Genomic DNA, 17,647 nt, shown 5'->3' with positions numbered 1-17,647 from the left:
ACTCCGTCAATGTGCGCGCCGAGGGCAGCGCTATCAGTTACCAACTACAATACATCAAAAAAGTGCGTATAATTTGATGGGTTGGAGATTTGTAATAAAATCAAGTATCATCACTGACAACAATATTGATTGAGAAGTGCCAAACAACACAGCTAGCATATGTATGTATGCAAACATACAAATACATACAGACAAGACTACAAAACATACAAAAGTGTGCCAACAACAATTATCGTGTTTAAATCGCGAAACCCTTATTAAACAAATCTCTCTAGCTTGTTCAGCAACATCATAACATGGGAGGGTGAGGCCGGCCAATACACATATTCTGCGCGATTGTGCACATACACATTAGAACGGGTCGATTTATTTTCTAAAAAATTTATATATTATAATTATAATTCTGAACTTCTTTGCCTGAGAGAATATGCGTCTAAAACTGGTTTCGAGCCAGCGATTTTTTAAGTGAAGTTTTTTTTCGGCATTATTAAATTTTATCGCGAATTTTTGAGTTATTCGAATGAAATTGAATACATAAGTGCATTTTGAGATTTGATTGAACATTTGTCGGAATAAAATATACTTAACAACGACAGTGAAAATGAAGAAAATCTGACAACTATAACATATGTATATCTCCCATACAAACGACTTTTTTCTTGTCTCATAGAGTTTTTAATTGAAATTTATAATTCATGAAATGGAAAACATTTTTCGCATGCAGCATCAACTTTAAAAATGTTTATGAAAATACATTTAAAATAGATGTCCGATCTGGCCGATTCCGACAGTTAATCAATAGCATCTCAAATGTATTATCATGTATTAAATTTCATTCGAATAACTCAAAAACTGACGATGAAATTTTTATGATCAAAAAAAAAAACATCACTTAAAAACCGCTGGCTCGAAACCACCGACCCATATTTTCTTAGGCAAAGATGTTCAGAATAATCCGTAGAATATTTGCCGCATACGCGATTTGTCCGTTTTTTTGGCTTCCTGTAAATCAATCCGCTCTAATATACCTACACATGCAACGTTGTATGTGAATATTAGCCAGCGCGCGTACCTGAAGGTTTTATGCCACTGATATGTACGAAACCGCTAGACTATGATACAGCTATGATACATCGTGCGTTGAATGCTGGCAGGGACAAAGGCAATGTGGTATTTGGGAAATAAAAATATAATAATTACACGCTTGCAGAGACCTATGAACCGCCGCTGTGTATGTACGTAGCCCACCGCATCACTATCAGCTTGGTGTCATAACAAATAGAGTAACCCTTCACGGCGCAGCATGGGCATGGCGCTGCGGTGCAAAGTGAGATACATTTGTGTCATTCTACACCACTCGACGGTGTTGTTGCCACACGTGCGCCGTATACGTTTTTGCAGCCTGCAGCGCGATTGTTGCAGGTAAGATTCATTACAAATTAAGTCCTTTTAATTGTGATATCAACAATGAGCAAACCGAACTGACAGTCACACGCACACACTTACATATCTATAAACATTTGTAAGTAGATACAAACAACCAAATAACGGATGAAACGAAGCGGGAGTTACGTCGACTGATGGCAATACGTTTGGCAACGGCAAGTGTATTCCAGATCAAAGTTACTGTTCGGATTAATTAATGCTTCGCTGGTAATTGTTTGTTTAACTTTTCGCTGGTTCTAAGACGGGTGCTATATAACAGTTAGTGGGCTACTGCAGCTGGTCTCATTAGTAGGGTATAAAGAGAATTACCAAGTATAACTTAAAATGTTTGAATAATTGCTTGAAAATCATAGATTACACACAAAGCTTTGAAAAATGAAAAAGTAGCGGAAAAAATTTAAACACTAAAGATTTACATACTTTCTAATCATTCTTGGAGGAAATTAAAAAAAAAAAGAAAAAACTTTAACTTTGATTGCACTGAAGCTATAATACTCTTCACAAACAAAAACAGTTTCCATACAAGAACTTCATTGTATGGCAGCTAAGTATGTATGGTATATGTCCGATCTGAACAACATGTGGACAATAATCCACGGTAAATTTCATGAAGATATCTTATCAAATATGATACCCTTCATAAATACAAAAAATGTTTTCCAAGAACTTGATTTTTAACGATCAGTTTGTATGGCGGCTACATCCTATAGCAATCCGATCTAAATAATTTTTTCGGAGATTGCACCATTACCTTAGACAATAACCCATGCCAAATTTTGTGAATATATCTTGTTCAAGGTATAAAAAGTTTTCCATGCAAGCACTTGATTCCGATTGTTCAGTTTGTATGACAGCTATATGTTGATCCGAAATTGAAGATTCCGACAAATGCGCAGCTTCTTGGGTATAAAAGGATGTGTGCTAAATTTCAAATCGATATCTCATAAACTGAGGGACTAGTTCGCTTATATACAGACAAATAGACGGACGGACAAACGGACATATAAACGAACAAGGCTAAATTTTCTCAGCTTGTCGCGCTGATCAGGAGTTGTACTGCTATATACTTTATAAAGGTCGGACTTTTTTAATATTTCTTAACATATCTGGTAGAAATTATTTTTTTGAAAAGAAAATTCGATTCTAAAACTTTTATATTGCTGCACAGAATCTTCTAAAAATAAGGTTTAGACCCTTATTTGGGAAATAAATTCAATACTCTTTAGTAGGATACATTTTTGATATAACTTATAATAATTAGTAGTACGAATAGGTTCCCGTTTACGCGACAGTCGGGTCTAAGTAACCGAAACGGACCCGGTGGTTTATCCGGCCAAGGCCTGTCATCTCGGCACCATTACTCGAAATTACTACATGAATTTTTTCTGCCGCTACTACAACAACAACAGTAGTACGTATAACAAAGTCTAACTAACTACTAATAGAATAATCGTTATATCACACATACGAGTACATATTTGTGGTATATCGTACAACAATAAACTCCAAGTTGAAGAATAAGTATTCCATTAATCAATTATGAGTAAATTATCATTTGTTTTATGGATTTAAGCGCTTTTAAAAATAACCTACTAAAATTTTAAATCGATATCTGAAATAATTTTTGATTTACGGCCTTCTTAAGTGTAGCCGTTCAGTTCAATCAGTTTCATCAGTTTATATTTAATTTCAGTTTATTTTAAGTTTTTTTCAAAGTAACATTTTTCAAATTTGCCTCAGTGAATAATCCAGAACAAAGGGATTCGATCACATTCAACTTTTCCGACATGTTCTGTATAAAGTTCTTCATACAATGAACTTCAAGATCTCGTCTGATAAAAAATGGAATTTTGGCAGCTCAAAAACGACACAAATTTTGGACAAACTTCAACTTTTATTTTAAAAACGCCGAGTTTTGGCAATTTGTGATTTTTTAATGTTAGGTCATTGTACGGACAATATCTTCTAGAAAAGATTTAATTTTTTTTTTTAGGTTTTATCTACGGAGTAGGTCAACAGTGCTTGTTTATTAAAAAATGTTACTATGTAATGTACTTGTAGTTTTGTTTTTTCATATTTCTATAAATCGCCTTTTGTAGGCTGTCACACTAGATGTGCTTCTTAAAAGTTTGAAATATTTAAAGATTTTGTAAAAGGCGACACATTTCAACTTAATACAATTTGATTATTAAAATTTTTTTTTGGAATTAATTCTCAATAGAGTTAACATTTGAGTTATTCAACTCACCTGTAACGGTAATGTATTGTGGTGGGCCTTCATCACCGTCCGCTGTCTGCGCCTGCACTAGGGTTACTTGCCCGTTGGCCACATGTTGTGACAAGTCAGTGTTATCTTTAATTGCACTTAAATCGGACATATTGACATGTGTCTCACTGCCAGTGGAATCGGAGGCATCCATCGGCACCACAACGCTGATAAGAGCCACGGCTTCATTCTGTTCATTGCCCACCAATTTGTTTTGCTGCAACAAAACAAAATGTTAACAATTGAAACAATATTTATAGCGTTCCAGAAATGTATATATGTGTGTAGCGCAAATGAATGTAATGGAAATGTTTAGGGTTGCATACTTGTGTGATGACATCCTCCATATTGGCTGTGGCCACAACGTCCACCGTCGCATCGATGTATTCAAAGTGCTCGACATTCGATGAGGATGAGCAAGCATTTGCGATTTCGGTGGAAATCTCCTCATGTTTGATATCACGTGTTGACAATACGTTCACGGTTGCAACATTGACATCGTCTACGGTCGCGTTGACGCCGGATGTGGCTGCAGTGGCATCGACAACATTTGGCGCCACATTCGCAGTTGTTGAGAGTATAAAGTTTCGTTGTGTTGCAAGTCGTGTGGTCATAATATCTGTTAACAACACGCACTCGTGTTCGTTTTCAATGTTTGCTCTTAGTTTCTGGTTAATTATTTTCTACTCTTTATTACTAATTTCGTTTCGTACTATATGTATAGTGTGTATAAAGTTGTTGTGTGTATATAAATTATTTTAGGTGCTGTGTTTTTGAGCTCTATTTTGTGGTTTTGTGCTAAAATACTCTTGACTAGATCTTAGTTTACATAAATGAAGGCAACTGTTTGTTCAAATTATTTGGTAGTTTCTCTTTGAAGATTACATCTGTAAAGAAAAAGTATATGCATTTGAGTGTGGCATCATAATAATAAGAGGCACATATGAAAATTATGTAATAAATGAAATTTGCGCATTTACAAAATACAACTTATAGCGACAAAAGCGTTATGCGCCTAAAAGTGCGCACATATTTCGCACAACCGAGCATTGTGTGTGTGTGGGTGAGTGTTTATGCGCTCGTATGTGTGTTGGCGGAAGTGCGGGTGTTGCTAATGATGACTTCCAATTGCCGATTCACCTGGGGTGTTGCTATGAAATTAAACTTTTGCAGGTATTTTTTGCTACCTTCGTCTATTCATCTTGGCATTCTGGCATTCTGTTTTGCCCACCCATTCGGTGTGTTCCGGCGTAAAGCCCCGCGTTCCCATGACGCCTGACACCGTCGCTAGGGACGCCGCAAGTACGTTGCGTTGGCTTTTCTGCCAGCGAATCTGTGTAACTCGCACAATTGTCGGTATACGAAAGCACATCAAATGTCGAATTCCAAATTTTCAACTTTAATTGAAATACTTTCCGATCGGCGCAGTATGTTACAATGGTGGCATACACTTTTGTTGTATTATATGACTTGTGGCGTAATTGCATTTTTATTGTACAAATTTCTATACCTCACTCATACACACACAAAGCAGTGGACTTAGTGTGGGCGAATCAAAGTAACAAAAATCACCAATTTATTTGCGATTTATATTAATATGAATGATGAGACACTTCGCAAAGTGTGATCTTGCATAGGAAATCAAAATCAGAACAGATGAGTTTCTCAATTTTTTGTTTTTTATTATTAAATTTGAGGTGAGACAAGAAAAAAAATTTTACTTCATATAAAGGGTGTCTTTTTTAGACATGTGGTTTTTAAGAAGAAATAAAACGCTAATAATAATTAATTTTTATGGCTAAGAATTTAGCTTTGTTAAAAAGATAAGTGTTTGTCATTATTTTTAAAAATCATTTCGGGCAAGTGTCCGTCGCGGCTGGCACGAATAAATTCCAACCGAGAGGCTCAATTTTCGACCACCTTTTGCAAAAATTCGACCGATGCTCGTTCGGCTTCAATTCTTGAACGTGTTGGATTTTGTAAGCTCGCAAATCAAGAAGCTTCTGTAAAATCTTTCATAAAGTCGATTGGCACAGCTTCAATTGTTCGCTCGTGATGGCGGATGAACTCATTTGGGTCTTCATCGATAGTTCGCACCACAGTACCAATAGTCTCTTCGTTGCGTACTGTACGACGCCCCGGGGGATGCGTATTCTTTGCTAGAGTAAACCGATCCCTGGTTGCTTAAATTACCTACTCTGCTGGGCAATTATGACGACCGAATATTGGGAGCAGTGCGCGATGCGTTGCTCGAACCGAACAATTTTTTTGGTCATAAATTTGCATAATTTGCTAAAGTTGTTCCGGAGTAAATCTGTCCATCACATAATGGCAAACCAAACTTAGTATAAATCGAGTAACAGCTGTCAAAAAGATCAATGCCGAAAAAAATATTGCCTCATTGAAAACCACATGTCTAAAAAAACAACCGCTACATGGTGCACCAGAAAAATAAATTTCTGCCAGGAAAAAGGTAATAAAAAAACTAGCAATTTTATTATTCTAAAGAAATTTTCTTAAGCCAATTTGTCATCGGGTTCCGTACAAACTTGGAAGGCTTTCATTAGGAAAAAAGTTGCCCACAATATTACTGAAGATAGACAAATTGGCCATTTAATAAATTCACATTAACCGCAACCAATAGTTTCTTCTGTATTCAGCTCATCTTCCATAACAATATATCGCAAACTTAATTAGTCTAATTTTTTATTCCCAGTGACTATTAGTCCGGGTACTGTACGAATAATTTATAATTAGTCATCCGGTCAAATTCGTTATTTTTTTTTAAAGAATGAACCGGATAATAAGCTGGTACTTTTCTGTGTTTACTAGTCCGGTTTTTTTTAAGGGCCCTATTTTACGGGCGAATAGCAGAAAGGAGTTTGACGCGATTGAATTATGAATTATTTTAACCGGATAAATAAATAAAAATTATTCGTACAGTAACCGGATGAATAGAGTCAGCCTTTTTATTATTTTGATGTATTTTATTTTTAGAATAATTTGAAAACTTTCATTAATTTGTATGACAGAATAAAAACGAGAACGAAAATAAACAAATTTCTTGTTTTTCAAAACAACTCACTCGTTTTTGTATTCATTTTTATTTACACTTTCACTCGGATTCCAGAACCTGATTGTATTATATATTTGAATCCATTGTTCGAAAATTTCCAGAAAAATTTTGGATCTTATAGGTGGCAAATAACATTCAGTAAAGTTTGTTTAGAAACAAAATTTACGGATATTTTTAAAAACCAAAGATACTCTTAATAGTCTTTGATTTTTGTTCATGGTTTTTGGGTACTTAAATATCTATAAAAGCCAAATTTTTTGTACAGGATTTATGTATATATATATTTTTTTTAATTTTTAATAACACTGCATCACAAAACTCAGCATGTGAAAAATTCTTGATTTAAGATGGCTTCAAAAAAAAATGTAGGTTTAAATATTAGTGATCTTAGTGGCTCAATCTTACCTCTGTGAGATACTACCATACACTTTGTGGAAAGTGACTGGTTGTGGGCAATGACGATACTAGATCAATTACAATTCTTTTATAAGGGCTGGCAATGCTGTATATCTAAAAGATGAAATAGTGAACTGTCCGAACTTTATGAAAGTATAAGTATAGATCGATTTAGCAGCAAGAGATTTTTTCTAATTTTTCTTTAATGAGGTGCCACCTCGAGGTAGCAGAAAATGGTAGGGACTTTTGCTGAAAAAATGAGTCTAGCATGGGCTGACTAGAACGGCTGTCAAACTTTTTTTCCCCTGCAATATGCTAAATTCTAAATAAATATAATTAATTGGTTCTAAAGGATTTTTCTTTTCTGGTACGATTTGAATACGCTTTATTTGCTCGGAATAAGAAGCGCGATACTTAGTTTTTTTCGTTCTTTGTGCGTTCTAAAAAGTCAGATATGTCAAGAGCTAACAGATATGTCATATAGCTAAAGAAAATAAACGAATTAATATGTTTGGTTTTAATAAAAACATAAAAACGTTAACTTGCGTTGCATCGAAGCTATAACACCCTTCCATGCAAGAACTTGACTCCGATCGTGCACTATATATGGCAGCTATGTATATGCTATACTGATACAATCTGAAAAATTTCTTCGGATATTGTATTATTGCCTTAAAAAATAATACATGCCAAATTTCATGAAGCTATCTCGTCAAATTAGATAGTTTTCCATGCAAGCATTTGATTCCGATTATTCAGTTTCTATGACAGCTTTATGCTATAATAATCTGATATCGGAGGTTCCGACAAATTATTAGCTTCTTGGAGAGAAAAGGACGTGTGCAAAATTTCAATTGATATCTCAAAAACTAGTTCTAAACTTAACTTACCCTGTTCAGGATATAAATATATTCTACCATTCGGTGAATTAAAGAATGAATTGCCGTACCACTATAAAGCATTTCCTGGATTATATGAAGAACAAAAATATTCTCAAAGCCAAACAAAGAGCCATATTCCTTCGTCTTACAAGTTTGATTTGAAAAACTATAACGAACCCTGTTTGATGTTGAAACAAAAGCAAAAGATGAAAGGATAAAGTGTAGCGGAGACACGTAGAACAGTTAGAAAATATTTAATAAAAAACTTAACTTTTATTTCATTGCTTCAACACAGTTGTACGTACATATATGTTAACTTAAATTACTCTTTAATTGTCTTCAGCAGAAATATGGTATAATTTCACGACTTTTTCACACGCAAATATTTACTTATTCGCTTTATTTGACTAATTTATAATTTTTTACGCATCGTTGAAAGGAACTCGCGACCACGCATTCGCTAAAACAAACGCGCCACAAATACAGCACAACTGAAGTGAATGTGGGTGGCAACCAGTGGCAACGGAAGGACACTTGATTATGCGCTTCTGTCGCTTGCTTCCTCATTATTTGTTTACTGAACTTTGTTTATAAACAGTAAACGAGTCAGTATAAAATTTAACAACAACAATAGCAATAACAATTTAACGGTACGAAATCACCCTTTTTATATGCCACATTCACTTGCACAGGTGTCGGCGTTTTGGCGGAAGGAAATGCAGCGCAGTGAATAAATCAAATGCAACTATCAGCGGCAATTGACAAACTGCTAAGGCGTCGGTGCATTGGTAGTGAAAAGAAAAAAAAAAAATTAATAAATATTGTTTACACTTACATTTTTACACGCTTGCATCGGATGTAGATATGTATGCACCCAATTAGGCTTTTGGTTGTCAACCAATAGGGCTACATGCAATTGTTGAATGAAATGCTTAAAAGGGCTAACACATTTTGCTTTCCTAAAACGATTTTCAAAGTTATTTTTTTTCCTAAAATTTTTTTTTTGTATTATTTTGTCACAGATTTTTCTTCAAAGGCTGTGTACTGCTTTTATGTTTGTTGGGTAAGTATTTGAAGATGATTTTTTATGCGGATTTTATGCGAGTAGACACGCGATTGCCTGGCATTAGACTGGACTGTTGTTGTTGTGGGTGGGGTTCGACGAGCGCGGAATGGCGTAAACGAAGCGCGTAATAAAATACTGTGGTGAAAATTGGAAATATTGATCAAATAAAGCGCGCTGAAATTGTTGGCGAATATAAAACACACACACACACACATGCATCGGGAAGTCGTAAATGACACACGAAGTATGTAAAATTTGACAGCAAATAAATAGAAAATATTCACACAATATTCGTGAAGTAAACGCTGCGCGGGTTCTTGAGAATTTCGATTTGGCAGTGAAATGTGCGACGCTTTCGGTGAACGCTTGGCTTTCGCTTCGTTAGAGAGAGTATGTACAACTGATGCAGTTTGAATGAAATTATCAGACGGCATAATGCATGTGACCTGCATAAAATGCACTCATACATACACACACGTAAAATACTACATATAAATATGTATGAGTGTAGCATATGTAAATATGTAGCTGCATTGGCAGAGTGCAAGCCTTTAGTGGAAGGACTCTAAATACAAGTGCACGAAAACGTTAACACACACACACTCAAACTTCGCCTATATTCACTCATATGCTTTCTTATTGGTAATTGCACTATTACACACACATATATATGTATACACACACGTTCGTGCCAGCACACAATAGCAGCTGCCATCTAATAGCTTCTGCAGATGTTGTAGTTGCAATCGGACCAACCTGCTTACCCAATAAGTCGCAGCAAGTAGGTGGCAAGGTACTGCCGACCAATTTACCGATAGTTTCATACATTAGGGTGGAGCGAAAAAAAATTTATTTATTAGATATATAAAAAAAAAGAAAACTTTTGGAAAAAAAAAAATAATTTTTTGTAACATTAAAACTTTTATTTTGTAAAAAAAATTTTTTTTTTATTCTAGAAGCTGTGGAGACTCCTTCTTCTGGCCAATTAAAAGTTATTAACTTAAAAAAAAGATTTGTGGTCATTATTGGAGTTTTAAAAAAAAGTCTTAAACGACAATATGCTTTCCTTAAGCGTTAAAATAAATTTTGGGTCAAAAACCGTCAAATTTGGTCATTTTTATATAAATATGAAGAGTTTAAACTAAAAAAATTTTTTTTTTGTACAAAAATAAATTTAACTCAAAATTCACTAAAAAGTGAAAAATTTACTTTTTTTTCGCTCCACCCTAGTATACACACTCGTACATATGTTTATATGCAAGCTTGCGTGTTCTAACTGTGTAGCTAAGTTATGTATTAGTTGAATACTTTTCTTGTTGTTGTTGTTGCTGTCAAATAGGGGTAAGAAGATGTAGTAAAAAAAAAAAAACTAGTGGCAACGCATATGGCCAATGAATGAATATCGATAGTCCTATACTCTCATCTGAATACTGTGGGAAAGCAAAAAACAAAAAAAAAACAAAAAAAAAATAAAGAAAATAAAGAAAAACACAATAAAAAACAGCAACAACTAAAACAAACATATTGCAAGGCTTATATACTCCAAAAGTCGACTTTATTTACTTTATGTACAGTCGCCTTCTAAATTCTTTTTTCAGTTACACCAGAATTTCCGGTAACTCACCAAACTACGAATAATTAAAATAATTTCCTTTAGCTACTTATTTTTCTTCCATGGGTTTGCCACAGAGGCGCACGGAAAGTAATGAGTTCATCGAGAGAGTAACGGTTATGATTTTGTTTTTGTTCAAGTCTTGGTATGCGCAATTCAACTCATCAACACACAGTCATCCCAGTATAGCGAAAACTCAAGTTCGCTGCTGGAAGCAAGAAAGAGTTATATGTAACGCTAAACCAATGTTGGTACATTTTCAGTTGGGCAGACAGGATTATAGGTATTGTTTTTGCACTTAAACCACTTGGTACCAACTACTTTCAAAATAAATTTACACAGTTAAACACAATTTAAACAAGCCAATCTTTTACAGTTTTTTAACGTTAATATATATATATTTTTTTTTGTAATTTTTTACGCTGGGACCTTTACTTAACCAAGTAAAAAATAACTTAATTTTTTTCTAATGACAGTAAAAAAAAAAGAGTAAAAATCATATAAGAAATAAAAAAATCGTCAAAGTGTGGAAATGTCGATAGGTTGTTTTGCTGGAACGTTCCACCATGCAAAAATCTGTGTAAACATATTTTCATATGCGTAAAAACTTTACTAATAAAGCTGCTCTTAATTTAGGCTTTATACCGTTCCAGATGAGCGGAACAGATCGAATTGTTATTCTGACAAGTACTGTCACTACCGTTATTTGGAACTAAAATTTGTGCAGTTTCCAGGACTAACGTGTTTAAATATTAATAACTCAACGATTAATCTCCTCCCGCCCAACCGACGCGAGGGGCGCAACCCGAATACATACGTGCAGAATTAGCCGAGTCATGAAAGGCAAAAGAGTGTTTTAAGCATCGAAATCTAAGACTGCTTAGCCACTGAAACAAAAATTTCAACAGCTAAGATTTAGTATTACGTCATAATAAATTGTTACGATTTTATTTTTTAAGAGAAAGCAATAGTTTTTATTTTATTTTAAAAAGTAAGTGAGTTAAATCAAATGTGCAGGAATGAGAATTAAAGTTATGACATATGCGGCGGAAAGGTTCTTTTAGTTTTAATAAACTACAAAACGGGCTTGTACCTGATCAAGAAATGCCAACTTTCATCTTAAACTACTGGTGCAATGCTTGAGACTGCTACAATAACAACGTATTGAATTTATCCAATAATAACTAGCATGGCTAAAAGGAAAATTCAGCAAAAACTTGAGATCGGTATATCAAAAATTATCATTTCTGATGATAAATGAGACGGCCTAATTCTATACTACTGATGCTGATAATTTACCACAGATAAATTAAAATATGGTGAGTGAAGTAATCTGCGGCTATTTCTGCTAACTCGAATATTTATGGGGAAGGCCTTATTAATTTTTAAAAATACAGTTGTTCATAAAACTTTTTGATAACTATCAAAATTCTAATTCAATAAAAAATAAATGTGCGAACTGATGATAAATTTGCGTGTTTTCTTTACAAGTTACAAGACGGAAGGAATTTTTTAAATTATATTTTTCATTTTTGAGACTTGCTCTTAAAAGAAAGCTTTTATTCGGTAATTTCTCGTCAAATGTTCTCAATCAAACTTCGACTCAAAAAAAAGTACATGTAAAAGCAACAACAAAGTTATCGAGTTGAATTCGTACAAGAAAATATGTTATGTATGAAAAATATTTTTACTTGTATTTTTATAACATAAAACTAAAAAACAATTATAGAAAGCCAAAGTAAAGGGTTACAGTAACTTTTTTTTAGGGCGAAAAAAAATATTCTTCACTAAAAAAGAATCATTATTAATTGGTAATGCGTCGGAAGACATGTTAGCGCAGGGTTGCACCACAAGTGCTGCCCGTTTGTTTGAGAATCTGGTATAGTGAGTAACGCTTGGCGAATCGAACACAGCCTTTATCATCATTCACTTAACATAACATATATTTCAGTTTACGGCTTAAATGTTTGCTGGGTTATAGTCAAGGGTTTTTCCAGTCATTTGTACCCATATATATAATACATTTAAGCCAATAAATATTTGGCAAAACACAAACAAATTTGGAACAATTTTTTTTTTCGTTTGCAGTTCTTGAGGGTATTATCAACACTGTTTTTCTGGAAAGAGAATAACTATACGAAAATACGTGCAAAATTTGTGTTGTTGTGTGAATGTTCGCAAGCGAAAACTATTCTCAACTTACTGCATTTCTGAAAAAGATTGCCCGCATTCCCACCAATTTAACAGGAAATTATTTTTGGTTATTTATACGTATGTATGTATGTTTATATTATATATGTACATACATATATCTCGTATAAAACAAACGACAAATTGACGTTTATTGCCATGGACAGCTATCATTGTGGCGTGCGTTGAAATCTGGTATAAAAATGAGAATCAACCAAGCGCGAAACACAAGGATCGCCGCAAAAGGCCAATGCTCGTTCACAACAAATTCGTGAGACTTACAGCGAGACCGCGTTTTTACACCTGGCACGACACCAGTAACGCACCCTTGTAGTGGTAATGGCACGGTGTGCGTTGGTGCATGCTGCAAGGCACACGCACATTTAATGCGCCACACCAGCCAAAGTCCCAATAAGCGCTGGTGGTGGCAAAGTGGAACTCATGCAGTGCAATGTCATGGTAAGTTTCCTCCAACTTTTCTCAAAGCGTTAAAACATTCTCGAATTAAGTTTTTTATACGAATGCGCAGTTTTGAATGTTGTATGCGGCAGGTGTGTATATACATATGTATATATGCAATATATTATATTATATATCAGTGTTGAAATATACATTTCATATTAAAATATATATACATATGTACATATAAGCACTTGTATTCATAATTAAGTGCCCACACAAAGTGAAACTTTACTAATTGCGAAAAGTTTGAAATTAAACTCTACCACATTAAAAAAAAATATATTTTAGATATTACTTCAATAATTTGTACAACTCACTGAAGTTTGTTTATTTGAGTTTGTTTATTCTTTTTGATTTTCAAGATAACAGTTAAGTTATAATTACTTTTAGCGCCACCAAAAAGAGCTTATCAAAAATGCGTTTTGATCTCGACACACAAATCCACACACCATCAATCAACTTCATCCAGAGCAGAGAGTATCGTTGCTATCAAAATTCTCTACAAAACTTTATGATTGAAGCTTCACTAAGATAAATATCTTTTTAATAATTTTTTACTTTTTAAATATATTAAATAATATTTTTATAAATGTAAACAAAGCAAAATTAAGGAAACGATATAATTAAGTCGAAATGAAATACTTATACCATATTTTAAGAAATATGTTTATACTCGTTAATATATAAACATTACATATACTATTTATGTAGTCTCCAACTTAAGACATTAAACACCCTGCTACACTCAGAGGTTCAAAAGTACTGGAATGATTTAGATCAATTCTTCAATTATATATTAATAAGGAAATAGTTACTGGTTTGCCATATAATTCGACGCCAATCGATGAATGGAGGGTGAGACGAGAAAAAGCTCAAAGACTAGAATTGTTTTCAAATATATTACGTTCGCTTCCGTAAACTTATTTGTTTTTACATATTCGACGTTTTTTAGGTTAATCGAAACTATTGGAAATCTTATTTCTGTGAAGAAGAGTAAAATAAACAACAAATGTAGGTTCATGCCAATTTTCATGCAGATAAAATAATTATATTGTTGGAAATGATTAGTTGGCTGATTGAAAAAGGAAGTTCAGGAGCGCCAGACCCAACCAATTGAGCCTTACCGAGAAATTCAGTGGATTTGTTAAAAATTTGCGTTTTGTTTGTTGTCTAAGAGTATAGGCTTTTTGGTCTCTCCACCATCATTTGTGGTAGTTCAAAGTACCTTTGTCGTATGACCTGTGTTGCTGGTGTTCCAAGACCTGCGGTGTTCTTCTAAGCTCCATTGCTTCAAGCAACTCATGAAGGAGCTGAATAGTCTAAGGTAGTTTAGGGGAATTCTCTTCCTGGCTGCCTTCGAGCGGGGTTGTTATAAATAAAATGTATACAAATCTTGCAAAAGCCGAAATATTATATAAACGTATCTCCTCCTCCACCCTCTCAAGACGAGAGCGAAATTTAAATATATAAAAAATAGTGCGTTCAAAAATAAACGTTTTCGTTTTCCGAAGTGCAGGTAGCGTTTATTGGGAAAAATGTTGTAATTGCAGATAAATACATTGTTTTATATAGCTGGCAATTATTTAATACTTTCTCCAATCTCACGCGTTTTCTATTATAACCTGACATCTTTGAAGGCAACTTATAAATAAATTTTATGCATATTCCACAGAAAGCGACATCCAGGGATGTTGGAGTTGATATTTTGGCTTTCTTTAAAGCGCAAATATTCTGTTTTGGATTGGTGGTCTGGTCACAGTGTTGGCTAATCTAGAGTAACAATATGGTTTTCTTGTTTCCATTGAATCCATTGTTTCTACTCCAAATCCATGTGGAGGAAAGCATCTACAAACATTCTCCTTTGTATAAACGTTTGTCATTTTCTTACCCAATCACGTATCAAGGGGTTAAACAATACAAAAATTCACTCATTTGTAAATATTACATGTTTGTTTTTGAAAGTGATGCGTTTGATGCATCTGAAGTCTGTTCTGTATTGAATTTAGAGATACATATATTCAATCTCTTTTTAAACTTTTTTTTTTAGCTTCTCTTATATTGAGCAGCAAGTGATTCTCAAACAGTAGAATAATATCTTTTGTCTCTCTTTTAGATGCCACGTGATTCCCCCCTCTTCCTGTCTTTTCCTCTACGTTTTCAGTTTCTCCATAATGATCAGACCACCTCTTCACAAATGAAAAATTCGTATTACGATGCTTCGTTAGAAAAGCTGCTTCAAAACTAACTATACTTAATTATTCTTTTTTCACGGCACGACGTGACATACATATTAAGAAGACCCGAAAAACTGACCGAATTGAACGTAACGTATAAACTCTCAGTAAGATATTCTACCATACAATGCTATAAGTGTTGGTGTATTTAAAACTTCATAATCGGGTGAAGAAAAATTCTAAAATGTGCAACATTTTTGAAAATATCTCGACAACTAAGTTAGACATATTGTATCTTCGCTTTGTTGGATAACAATTATGAAGTAATATTTTGTAATAACAAATGAAAACTCATGGTACGGGTTAGGAGAGTCATTTAGGTTCATCTTCAAAACACTAACTTTCAAACTCTTTAATTACGAACTGTTCATCAACATTTTCTACTGCATTGTAAATATTTGATGAAAAACTAAAGCGTTACAAAATGTGACATTATTGATACGATTATTCCAACTATGTTCGGCAACGGCACAAAAATTATTGGGCACTAGATGTATTGCAAATTAAAAAATTTAATGTACATTTTTATCTATTAATTGGCACATAACAACAATCCGATTTTAGATGGCCTCAATACTACATATTGCATCCATGACTTCATAACAGACTTAAATTTAACAAATAGTGGAAAAACTTGTGTAATAAATTGCGATAATGTATATCAGACAATGACCAAATCACTTCATCCCATATGTTAGTTATATCGTTAAATATGTAAAAACTTCTTGACGCTGCAATTCTACTAACAGCAAAACAAAGCTCTTAAATTAATAACGTACTCACCCTGCTTGTTAATATTTCATACGCCCGATTCGTCATATAATAACAACATCTTTTACTTCTACATGACCAAAGCATCCAATAGAGCAATGAAATATTTTTATGTTTCGAAAATGCTATAAGGCGTATTTTAAGGCCGTGTTGTGCGAAAGTATATGTATGTTCACTTGTAAGAGTAAGATTTTAATCTGTTGGTCGAAGGCGTGGTGCCGCTCTGCAAGCAATAAATGCAATTAGCACCAATTGGTCAGCAAAAACAATTTAACACTTTATTTGTAATTACAATATGGAACTTACTGCGGTGTGCGGCATCCGGAGAGAAGTCCACAGATTTGGCCAGAATAAAATGAATCCTTTTTGGCGATTACTGCACCGGAAGGAAAATTGAGGTTTCGACTTTAATTTTTGTGTTGGTTCAATGTTGTTTTTCTTGTTTCCTTGACAACGCTGCAATAATTTGCGTTTAGCCGAATGCTATTTAAAGTTATTAAAGTTGTTTTTTATTGTCAGCTGACTATTGAAAATTAATTGGAACAAATCACAGGGTGCAACGTGTAATACATTTTTTTTTAAATTAATGAATAAATGGATAGGACTTCAAATTGGAGGTTATTTGAATTAAAAAACTGTTTATCGGCCTCAAACATAATACTTTGTAAAATTTTGTAATTTCCTTCATTTCTCGTCTAAAAAAATTATATTTAAAATTGTGTTAACAGATTTATATTGGTTAACACTTGCTATTTTCACCTAGATGGCGCTATAAGTAGCTTGTGTCTTCAGTAACATTCATGGTTTAAACCGGCTAGACCAGTGTTGCAAAATGCGAAAGGTCTCTCTTCTGGTTCACATAATTTTTCAAGGTTTATTAAACTCTGAACAGGGTATTTCGGTCTGTCTGTACGTCTGTCAGTATATAAGCGAACTAGGTCCTCAGTTTTTGAGATATTGAGATTTTGCATACGTCCTTTTCTCTCCAAGAAGCTTCTAATATGTTGAAACTGCCGATATCATAACACTTTAGCATATATGTAGCTGAGATGAGTAACTGATCGATCGAAATACGGTCCTTGTATGGAGAACTTTTTTATTTGTCGAGATATTTTCACGAAATGTGGCGTGTTTTATTGCCCAAGGCAACGGTATAATCTCCGAACAAATTATAGATTTATAGTGTTGTTGTTGCTACCGAAGCAAGACCTTCCGATATAGACAAAGAAAACCCCTAGACGACTACT

General features: G+C 34.0%; 1 protein-coding gene across 1 annotated transcript in view; it reads right to left on the bottom strand.

The window, feature by feature from the left end:
* The window catches only part of Rfx (regulatory transcription factor Rfx), a 36,580-nt gene extending 19,675 nt beyond the window's left edge, over positions 1 to 16,905 (bottom strand). The window contains exons 1-4 of the mRNA XM_014237201.3: positions 16,707 to 16,905; positions 16,413 to 16,623; positions 4,039 to 4,599; positions 3,695 to 3,929 (exon numbers count right to left, since the gene is read on the bottom strand). Of these exons, the coding sequence (XP_014092676.3) occupies positions 3,695 to 3,929; positions 4,039 to 4,326 (523 nt within the window). The 5' untranslated portion in view covers positions 4,327 to 4,599; positions 16,413 to 16,623; positions 16,707 to 16,905. The remainder of the gene's footprint in view (positions 1 to 3,694; positions 3,930 to 4,038; positions 4,600 to 16,412; positions 16,624 to 16,706) is intronic.
* Positions 16,906 to 17,647: the final 742 nt, after the last annotated feature.

This window comes from Bactrocera oleae, chromosome 2, assembly GCF_042242935.1.
Source record: "Bactrocera oleae isolate idBacOlea1 chromosome 2, idBacOlea1, whole genome shotgun sequence".
Taxonomy (NCBI): domain Eukaryota; kingdom Metazoa; phylum Arthropoda; class Insecta; order Diptera; family Tephritidae; genus Bactrocera; species Bactrocera oleae.
The sequence above is the reverse complement of the archived record's forward strand: the minus strand, read 5'-3'. Positions and strand labels throughout refer to the sequence as shown.